This window comes from Pieris napi, chromosome 21, assembly GCF_905475465.1.
Source record: "Pieris napi chromosome 21, ilPieNapi1.2, whole genome shotgun sequence".
NCBI classification, from domain to species: Eukaryota; Metazoa; Arthropoda; class Insecta; order Lepidoptera; family Pieridae; genus Pieris; species Pieris napi.
The window spans coordinates 9,542,970-9,552,000 of NC_062254.1; the positions used below are offsets into that span (position 1 = coordinate 9,542,970).

Consider the following 9,031-nt stretch of genomic DNA (forward strand, 5'->3'; position numbering starts at 1 on the left):
TTAGTATCCTAGTGATAATAGCATTACCTTCTTTTATTTTTCCTGAAAAAAATAGATTTTGCTTTTACGACTTTGTTCCCCGGGGCAAGCGATATAGCCTTCGCTTAAGCTAACGAATAATTTATAAGTATAAAAATAAAGTAATCTTTGTGAAGCTAATATGCTGTTTTGCATAGTACACAGTACTAAAACGAGACGCTTTTTTGCGCAAATAAACGTTACTTACTCACCCTTACCCGTAAGACTAGAATACTACTCAAACCTAAAACAACAATTACGGCACTGTTATAGGCAAAAACATTTGTGGATCGCCTAATTTTGGTTCAAAACGAATGTTGACTTTGGTATCACCGTCTCCTACTTCTAAAAAGCTATTCCAATCTACCATCCAATAGAAGCCGTTTTTCTTTGGTGGTGGTATTTCTGAGTCTCCAGGTGTTTCGGGTGCCGGACCTCCAAATGAATCTTCAAGGTCTGATATAGATGCGCCTGCATCTGATCCTACAGATGCTGAGTCGGACGCATCACTTTTGCTATCTGATGTCACGGTTGTAGTTAACTCTATATTTTTAGCGTCAGTTGTTTCTGTTTCATTAGTTTGCCTCTTTGCAGGATCACTTTGCAATACGGCTTTTTCTTGTTCTATTGGGTCAAGACCCATATTTAAAGGAATTACTTTGACTGAATCATAGTCAATTGGTTCGTAGTTGGGTTGTGGAATGGATTTTGGTTTTCTAACCGGTAAATCAAGAGGCAACACTGTTTCCTTGGAGTTCGATGCAGCTGTATCCAGCTCAAATGGATATTCTGGTTGCAACGGTTCATAGAGGAAACTACTTTCTGAGTTTTTATTTGCGGTGGCAGCTTTTAAATCGGCAGGTGAAATCAAATCGTAAGTAAGTAGAATATTTTCTGGCAGCTCTATATTACCATCTACAATTTTTGCTGGGGGTAGGGGTTTAAAACCATCCAGCGGTAATAAAAAGTGATCTTTCTCTGGGTTTCCTTTTAAGCCATGTGCGTCTAAAAATGCTTGTAATTCAGCTGGAAAGTCTGATTTAGGCTCAGTTGCTACTTTTGCATTGTTTGTTAATGTTTCTTTAAGACTGTTTGCCGATTTTTGTTTTCTTAAAGGTTTAGGTGTCAGGTTTTCTTGGACGACTTCAATTCGTGGAGGCCGAGTGTACAGCTCTTGTAAGGACGACCCGTCTCGTGGCGTATACGGAAACACGACAGTTAAAGTTTGGGCGCTAGATTTTGTAGTGCTCTCTATTTTTGCTCCAGTCATCGATGAAAACTGTACTTTTTTTTCTTTGAATTTTTCTGGTGACTGGGTTACTGGGTTAATTTCATTTTCATCTTCAATTCTATAAGGCGTTGTTGTTTTTAGTTCTCTCGATGATAGCCGTGCTTTTAGCGTTGTTGTCTTTGCATCTTCTTCGCGTATATCATTTAATAGTTGTAATATTTCGTCTCTACTCAATCTTGGTAATAGATCATTCGATGTTAGTATACTTTGTACTTGTTTAACTGTCTTCTCAACATCGATTGCAGCGTTGATTGTTGCTAGGAACGCTGCTACAACACAGCACCACAACAGGTTCATTTTCTGAAAAATAAAAACATTTTATTACGTATTTGTTTCTCAACTTAAGTTATTTTAATCATCAAATAATGATTACGTATAGTTACGCGATATTCGTCACGCAACCATGCCTCTCTCACGAGGTGTCTTTGACACGAATATCTAAAGTTGAATCATAGCGTTTATGTATTTAAATAAATTTAATACGTCTTTCCATTGATTTAATACATCTTGTTTTAAACGGTATAAAATGTTTCTATGTAGATAAAGATAGAAGAATTGAAAATAACCCTAATATAATTGTTTATATTAGCTTAAAAATAATAAAAATAAATCAGTGGCGCTACAACCTCTTTAGGTCTTGGTCTCAGCTTTCTGAATCTGTTTCATGATCATTTTTAAATCTAATAGGCAAGTAGCCTCAGCCTCCAGTGCCTGACACACGCCGTCGACTTTATGGCTCTAAGACGTGTCGGTTTCCTCACGATGTTTTACTTCACCATTCGAGCAAATGTTAAATGCGCACATTGAAAGAAAGTTCATTGGTGCACAGTCGGGGATCGAACCTACGACCTCAGGTATGAGAGTCGCTCGCTGAAGCCACTAGGCCAACACTGCTCAGCTTAGCTAGCATTAGCTTAGAATGTAAATATCTATTAATTTTGTTCATTCAAATTTTATTATTTGGGCTAAAGAGAAACGGTTAGAACCTGCACAAAGTTGTGCATAATCTTGTCCTAGACAGCGTTACATAATAAGATCCACCTGTTGACCTAACATATTATGTTCGTAAGTTTAACTTAATGCACATATTAAAATTCACCTCATTCTTGTTATATTTTCTATTAAAATAAATTTAAGATAGTCTTAAAACATACATACATAAGCAATGTTTAGTTTGACTAATAAACATTATATAAAACATGATTAAATAAATAAACTCCGTTCCTACTTGGGTTTGAAAATGATACATTATAGAAACAAAAGAAAACTTTTATTCGCTGTTCAATTGTTATTCGATGAATTCTTCACCACATATTTAATTGTGTGTTCAATTTTATGTAACATGTATTTAAGTAGTCGTTTGACTACATAAATACAAGTTATGTCACAGCTTATAATCGTATCCTTTCACTTTTATGGTACATACATCCTCACAGTCACTTACAGTTTCAATTACAATTGCTTTTGTTCCCCATTGTTATAGGTGAATGCCCCGTTAACAATAAACAATAATAAAGTGGGTATAAGAAATATAATATCCCTTAGATTCTCTTTTCCTTAGAAAAAGAGGTCAAGAAATCAATGTCGCTACGACATTGATTTTATGTTCGTACGTGAATTTATTTGCTTTTATATCTCAAGATGTTTTCTATGTCCGTTACATTTTGGAAATTGTCTGCAAATTTCAATAAAATAGGCATGTATAGTCATTAAATATATGTCTGAAGTACTCTTAGAATGCTTCAAAAACTATTAATCTATTAAAAGACAGGCTACACTAAATTTAAGAAATTACATTTTTTTAATTAAAAATTATATTAACAAAACTTCAAGTACCTAACGATTTCAAACGACTTGACCGAAATCAATTTTTTTAAACATTTCTATTAAATAAATATGCAAGTTTAAATCTCATAATTTAAATAATAATTAACTATTTAATTGCTTAGTGAACAAGCCTTCCTAACTTAAGTCAAGGATAGGACCTTTACAACTTTTTGCTTACATATAATGTTTTTTTACGATATTGCATTTAACACCGTTCATTTATTTATTAAATTTATGTGAAATTCATTATAACATGAAGATCTATATTATATATTCATTAGAATAAGAATTAATAAATAACCAGCTCATCACAAAGTTAGAATAAAAAAAATGTTTTATATTGAGAATTACTGTATGTTGTATGTATGTTAACGTAAAATTGTAAAAACCGTTAGATTGTAATCTATCTCGCGAGATTATAAACTGTCGAAAGATTGTGAACCTCAGCTTACTGCTTACAATTTAACGTATTATTATTCGGTAGATTGTACTACACTAACTTAGTTATCATTCAAACTTCTTTGGTCAATTACAGATTAATTTTACTTTCCAACAATTTCATATAACTACCGAATAATAATATGTTAAATTGTAAGCAGTAAGCTGAGGTTCACAATCTTTCGACAGTTTATAATCTCGCGAGATAGATTACAATCTAACGGTGTTTACAATTTTACGGTGACATGTGTATAAAGCTACCACTGAATTAACGTAGGTAACCACAGGGCAGAGGTATAAAGATATAAAGTTAAGATAAGATAAGATATAAAGAATTAAATCCCGGAAATCTGTAGTTCCTTGCATAACTTAATAACAGCCTTCGAAAGTACATTACGACATAATTCCGCAAGCGCGAGACCGTCAATTTGCAAGAGTATTGAGATCCGGAAACTTGAAAATACAATGGCAAAATGTATAATTAAAGAAAATAAAAATCGCATTACAGAATTGCCAATTAGGATAGGTCTTTGTTATTTAAAGCGATTCAATTAGCCAGGTAAGACTCGACATTTGAATACTTTTGAAAATACAAATGATTGAATTGTTCTGGCATTTATCGTTAAGTGATGAATTATTAATTTTAATACATGTCTTAACGGATATGAACTCGTATTTATTGCATTAAACAAGTGGTGGTCTGGAAGAGATCGCTCGAAAGCAATAAGGCCGTTGCCCTCCTTTTCATTTAATGTTGTCAATTTTATTATGTTATTGCAACGAAGTATGAATAAATAAATAAATACAAAGGTTGACGTTTCTAGTGCCTTGATATTACTGAGCCCAGAATTACCCTTAGAGCAATACATACTCGTACAAAAACCAGTGGGGAATAGGCAACGTGGTGTACTTTCTGTGTCTTCCACGGTCCACCATTGGTGTTCACCCCAGAAATGGTAGGAAAAGGAATGGAAAAGTCCAAGTTTGTCGGATCGATTTATGTAATTGAATAATGATTTAAAATTTTATTTGTAAGTAAATATTTTTATGATAAAGTACGTCGTACACATATAACACCAGACGAAAGAACTCTTTCTTTCGTTAGCGATAAGACGTTCTTTACTATCATTAAAGTTTCCGTATTTTATACTTTTATGTAACTAAATACTGTTTTTTAATTAACATTAATTCAAAGTCGAAAGCGAACCCGCGCCTATATTAAAAAAAATTTAATAAACTTAATAATAACTAAGGATCTGGTAAAATGTTTTCCCTAACGGCCCTAATCCAGTAATAGTCATTAGTTTATTTTTGTATTAATACTTAATCAAAGTTAAGTTTACATCTTGTTTGTTATTTAGTTTTTGGTCACTATTCATCATGACTGTAGCACATTATTGTGCATATTTTTTTTTAAATTAATTATTAAAAGCTATCTAACCTACATAACTTCACTCTCTAATTTAATTATTCTTTTACGTACACTTGATTTCGAAGTAAATACACATTAATAAACAGACAATATGATATAACCTACCGGTTCACTTGCAATCCACTCCACAACACTTCTGTTTCACGACTGTTCGCCACCACCACTTACTTCAACGACCACTGTCACTAAATTAAGTACATATTGCTCATCGATTTAAGCAATTCGCCATTCTAGGAAACCTTTAACGCGGTAAGTAGGTAACAGGTATCATTTGAGGAGCATGCAGTGCAGTTCCTTACAAAAATTAGTAAATAAAAAATTATTTATGGCTATTAAAAAATATTGGTTGTTTGTAAAGTAGGTTTACGATCGAGATGTTTACGTGATAACGTCTTATTGGTGATATAAGTTTTTGGGAAGTAAGGAATTAATGAAGATAACAATTTTTTCAAATTTTAAATTACATCTATCGTTTTATTCACACTTTTGATGATAAATTTCGGGTGTAAAATGACAAGTTTACTTATTCGACTATGATATACATTTTTCTTCATACATTCACGGAATGACTGGCAGCGCTCGAGATGAGACGGGAGATCGGTCCGTCTCTCTCTCGTCATACCTGCGATCGCGCTCGTGAGGTTTTGGTGTGACACAAGTTTCTGAACATGTCACCCGACTAAAACGATTTTAAAGACGTTATCACGTCAAAAACACGTTAGAAAGGTTATTGGCAGTTCTTGATTTGAGAACTGACAAATTTACATGCAGTTAATTTGTAAATGATCACTTCACAATGTCCATCTAAGTACAAAATTCAAACAGCCGTGTTTAGGTGAATTAAAGGCGATACTAAATTATCTTCACTTTATAAAGATCTATTTAGCTCTTGAATGAGACAAATTAATTATCTAACTGCGTGTCATTCATAGAACTAATGACTGAGGAATAATAATTAATTAATGCTTTACTTCGTTAGTATATTAATATTATTAACCTACTAATTAATTAGGTCACGTAAATACGACATGAATATCGTTTGACGTTATAAATATAGCTTTGTTTGAACTTCCGCATAATCAGCCATTTAGAGCAAGAGGACTATTTTAAAAATTGACTGACTTCAAAAACCTGTCAACCTATGTGACATCTACCTGTATAATCATGTTCCCTCAAAGCGTGGATATATACGTCTCAAAAACTACTGAGCAAATTTCAATGCAAGAATTAGTTGTAATTTACCTGATTTAAGTTATATATTATATAGTAAGTATAACATTTTTTTTATCAATGTATCAGTGTGCCGAGCGTTGGCAAGCCTTTATAAATAAATAAATAGATAAATTATTACAAAATTGAGGACAGTCAATATAATTCATACCTAATCAGGACACGGCTAAAATTGTGTATAGCTACTTTCACAACGTTATTTCCTACGGTATTCTACTGTGGCGTGCTGCTGCAGAGTTTCAAACCATGTCAATACACAAATACCCTGAACAGCCCGCTTCTGCAGCACAAAGCTGCACCACCAGTATAATACTGGAAACAGAATAAATGTAAGCGTACCACCAACCAGGCTCCAGAAGATAAACCACTCCTTATATGGGATTTTTTTTACATCAAACTTCCAAGCGAAATTAGAGATCACTGAGAAAAATTCAAAACTCTCATTAAACCTTAATTCATCCTTAGAGCTTTTTATAAATTTGACGATTATTTAAATCCTATGGATTGATTTGCTCCAGTTCAAATATGCTCTGCTCAGCCTTACAAACAATTTATATAACTCTAAACTTGGCGATTGAAGAGTGGCGGAGAATTTCTTGCTCTCTTGCCCGCTCGGCGCCCTTGACTTGCGAACTGGTAGTAAATGTAGATTTATAATCATTTTAACATATTTTCTGTTGACGTTCATAAATGGAGGATTACCTAGGAAAAAAGTTATTTTGAGTTTGATTACTATTAATAATAATTTCTTAATTTTCCTTCGATACAACATTTGAAACAAACAATACGATTAGAGTTAAGAAGGAATTGGGGGACTGGTTTCTAAACTAGAACCTGTGATATGGATAATAGGCTTCCATTCCACAGCAAAGTCATACTGAGTCATAATAAAAAGTACATAAATGAGTAGGCAAACACATAAAGTTAAAAACAAATCAGTCAACTAGATTACTATTGTATAGGTTTTTAAATTATCGAAGTGCATGCGAAATGTTTTCTATCTCCAGTTATAAGAAACATACCTTAGAGTAGTAGTCCATGACATAGTTACTGTGATAATACCTGCGCCATAGAGCAAAGGTGAAACACAGCTAAAATTGTTATTTTTTTTTCAAAATATTCCATTCGATCCAATAAGCGATCGTAAATATTAATTAGCGTATTCGTCGAAATAGCAAATAAAAAACAGACAACAATACAATTTTGTAATGTCTATATTTATTAGATTAGTCTAGGATTTATTTATTTCTATGCCTTATGAGACTTAGTTGTAACACTAAAATTACTTTTCCAGAAAAACTGTTTAAAACAACTGATGTACCATGTAATTGTTTTCTAGTTACCCACAATACAGGGACTCCTTAGTGTGGGGACTAGCGATAGATGAATTTTGTCACAACCCTTTTGTGATAATTAATGTTTTAATTATTTTGTATACTTCAAGATAGTTTCAAAATCGCTGATCTAATAATAATAATCAGTGGTGCTACAACCTCTTTTAGGTCTGGGCCTCATATTTTAGAATTTCATAATAATTTTTCATTCTAATACGCAAGTAGGTGATTAGCCTCTAGTGCCTGACACACGCTGTCGACTTTTTGGGTCTAAGACATGGTGGATTCCTCACGTTTTACTTTACCGTTCGAGAGAATGTTAAATGCGCACATAGAAAGTCCATTGGGGCACAGACGAGGATCGAACCTACGACCTCAGGAATGAGAGTCGCACACTGAAGCCACTAGGCCAACACGGCTCTTCTAATAATATATCAGACAATTAAGTATGTAAGAGGGAAATTAGTCTAGTCAACAAGTTCAAAAACGTGAAAAATAGAGATAAAGGACCTAAAAATATGAGCGATGGCTCATTCGATTCGGAATCACCTCTAGAAAAATGATTTTGAAGGATTTTGGTGCAGGTTAAAAATTGCAATTGTTATTAACAAAATAAGATGGAAAAAAAATGATATTTCGTTTTTTTGTTAAGAACTCAAAAATATTAACATTTAAGTAATGAAATGGCAATTAAATGATGCTGCATTTATTAATATCCTATTTGTATTCTTATTTTTAATAGATTTTTGGTTAGGCGCGCAAACATTGCGTGGCTGGAAATTGTTTGTAAGGTTAATACATCATGATGGCACCAGTCTCCGTATTTTGTTCTAACCTCTGAGTAAAATGAGGTCTAACTTGAGAACTGTTCAGCAGTAATTATTCGATTACTCGTTAAGTCAATCGCAGCATTATAGAATACACATACAAACATTATAATGAAATAGACACGAATATTACTGGCATTTGTCCAGTATTAAATTATTAATTGGTTGAAATGTAAGGCAAATATTCAATTTCAATATCCTCCTTTGTAATTTGACAGCGACGTGACAACGCTTAATATGAATATATACAAGGCTATAGAAACAAGAAATTCTTTATTCAATAATCTCTAATAGGCCGACATCCATACACTAATTAGCGCTTCGTAGAAGATATAGGCCTACTGCTCTGACTCCTTCTCTCTCCTTCTACAAAATAGATTTCACCTTACTTCTTACAGAGTTCATGGGAGCTTCATGCTTTATGTTTTACAGATAAATAAATATATTTTAAGATTTTTCAAGGTCACATGCAATGCGTGTGTCTGTCCCACTTGTATAGTGAAAGTTGCCAATGTCAGTGAGCAGGAAGTGACGTAATATTGTGTAACAATAACCTCTGCCTTGCGTAACATTACGCGCTACCAATTACTGCTCATAATCTTTATATAAATAAGGCTTCCTTGCTATCGGAGAA

At 33.2% G+C, this 9,031-nt stretch overlaps 1 protein-coding gene across 1 annotated transcript; it reads right to left on the minus strand.

Moving 5' to 3' along the window:
* LOC125060462 lies at nucleotides 1-5,196 on the minus strand. Its single transcript, XM_047665368.1, has 2 exons — nucleotides 5,112-5,196; nucleotides 1-1,609 (listed from the first exon to the last, which is right to left on the minus strand). Exon 2 carries the CDS (start codon nucleotides 1,604-1,606, stop codon nucleotides 275-277), a length of 1,332 nt encoding a protein of 443 aa, XP_047521324.1. The 5' UTR covers nucleotides 1,607-1,609; nucleotides 5,112-5,196; the 3' UTR covers nucleotides 1-274.
* Nucleotides 5,197-9,031: the final 3,835 nt, after the last annotated feature.